This window comes from Topomyia yanbarensis, chromosome 2 (assembly GCF_030247195.1).
Source record: "Topomyia yanbarensis strain Yona2022 chromosome 2, ASM3024719v1, whole genome shotgun sequence".
In the NCBI taxonomy this organism is placed as follows: domain Eukaryota; kingdom Metazoa; phylum Arthropoda; class Insecta; order Diptera; family Culicidae; genus Topomyia; species Topomyia yanbarensis.
Window position 1 is genome coordinate 53,096,026 of NC_080671.1, and position 2,051 is coordinate 53,098,076.

Consider the following 2,051-nt stretch of genomic DNA (forward strand, 5'->3'; position numbering starts at 1 on the left):
CAGCGAGACAGTACATTCTAAGCCTCGTCGATTCTGTTCCACTGTGAAACAGAATACAACTTTGCTTTAAAATCGGAATTTTGTTACAAAAATAATTAAATATGTGGGCAATTTGTTGTGCTGCCTATATTCTTATTTACATAATTCCGGCATTCCGCCACAAAAAGACGATTTCGGACATTAAAAATTACTCAACCGCTCAGTTTCTGTTCCTGCCTTTCATCCGGATTTTATTGGTATTGTAATTTGAGTTTCTTATAATATACACAACATCCGTTCCCCGACCAGCATTATCAAGCCGCTACCGGGACCGGATACAGCTACCTTACTTGCTCTTAGCGGCAGCCGCAGGTTGAGCCTTCGGAATCTTCGGTGGTTTGCTGACCGGTTTGCCAAGCTGTTGGGCCTTCAGCACCTTCACGACCTTCTGCTCGTCGATCAGGAACGCACGGATGATGCGTTCGCGCAGACAACGATGGCACAGAACACCACCGAATGTACGTGTCACGGTCTTCAGCCGGCGGCACATACGCGGACGTTCGCTAGGCCTCGACGGCTTGATGCCGCTCAGTTTCTCCTTACACTGGCCGCATTTCGGTACCGTACGCTGCTTCTTAACATACAGATAAACCAGCCGGCCGCCGGGAGTGCGTACACTGAAAATAAAATCTTGATAAGAATTGGTTTACCTTAGACATTGAATTTACATAACAAAAAATTAGAAATGTGCCACTCGATGGAAGTATTGAACATTCATATTTGCGAATAATCAATAGGCAAAAGAGTGACTTGTTTTGTTTTAGCATAATTTGTAGCATTGGTAGACTTGGAAACGAAATTAGTAAACCAATGGTAGCAAAAATTATGCGGTTTTTTCGATTTGGTTTGCTCTGGTAGGTTGTTATATCCGATAGAAGTGTCAATACTCGATGGTTCATTAAACAAGATCAACAGGCAAAAGGATATTATTTTACTGTTGCACAAATAGTAGCATCAAATAGTCACTGTAGATCTCGAACTTTTTGATGGTAGCAAACATTGTGCGTATTTGCAAACATTCTTAATATCAAACAAACAACCGTTCATAGTTAGTTAGTAATACATTTTTACTTACACACGTCGTTTGTTGGACTTGGTGTTGTAGGACAGACGCCTTCTCAGTGTCAATCGCTGAACCATGATGACGAATTACCTGCAAAAATCAAAATCAAGCGGTTGATTAGAAATCCTATTGATTTAGTAAATGAAGAATGTGTTCTACCGGTACCATGTTTCATCATTTCACATTTTTCTTCAAAAACTAAAAAGGAGCAATTTAATACAACCTTTACTATCACTCGAAAGCAAGATGTGAAAAGGAGCAATTTGATTGAGGTTAAGCGGACGTCAACAAAACAATAGCAACTTCGTTAAATTTACCGCAATGAAAACAATTTTCGACTGAAATATGAAGCACAGATCATCACCAAAACGTTCAAATGTTTGCCTAATTTATTATTGCATAAAATCTCCAATAATTAGCGTAAAAACTTACAAACCTTGATAAAATGTGTCTACTTTATCGAAACTAAAGTGACGGAAAGAAAGAAGTAAACTTACGTTTGACATTTTGACGGAACTAAGAAAACGCAAACTAGCTCTGTCGGATGTCAGATTTATACTTTTGCGTTTTCAGCAGTGTTGTCGATTATGAAAATTTTTCGAATGATTGTACTTGAGACCAGAGATGATGCTTATACAGGGTGTTTGGTTCATGGTTAAGAATCTCTCGGGGGGTGATAGACTGCCATATTTGGAGAAAAAAATTGTTCTACACATACCATCAAATCTCAACCGTTACAGAGTTATTGAACTTTTAGTGTAAAAAACTTATTTGTCTTAAAATACCTCTAACTTTAAAAGTATACTTTGTATTTTAAATGTTTTAGTTCCATTCGAAAGGTGAGAAAATTTCGCATTGAGTGATGACCTCACATGTTTCAGCTAATGAGTTTGAATAGCCTTTTCAAAGTAATTTATTGAAAATTAAACAATTTCAGACGATTTTTCGT

The 2,051-nt window shown here is 37.9% G+C and overlaps 1 protein-coding gene across 1 annotated transcript; it reads right to left on the reverse strand.

Moving 5' to 3' along the window:
• Positions 1-203: 203 nt before the first annotated feature.
• LOC131684963 (large ribosomal subunit protein eL34) lies at positions 204-1,611 on the reverse strand. The gene is made up of 3 exons (XM_058968258.1): positions 1,539-1,611; positions 1,115-1,192; positions 204-656 (listed from the first exon to the last, which is right to left on the reverse strand). The coding sequence occupies exons 2-3, from the start codon at positions 1,177-1,179 to the stop codon at positions 326-328; spliced, it is 396 nt and encodes a 131-aa protein (XP_058824241.1). The 5' UTR covers positions 1,180-1,192; positions 1,539-1,611; the 3' UTR covers positions 204-325.
• Positions 1,612-2,051: the final 440 nt, after the last annotated feature.

Bases quoted from the DNA above. Each gene is read 5' to 3' on its own strand.
- LOC131684963 (XM_058968258.1), bottom strand. From the start codon at position 1,179: ATGGTTCAGCGATTGACACTGAGAAGGCGTCTGTCCTACAACACCAAG. The intron at 657-1,114 runs GTAAGTAAAAAT...TTTTATTTTCAG, and splicing joins AAGTCCAACAAACGACGTGT to TGTACGCACTCCCGGCGGCC.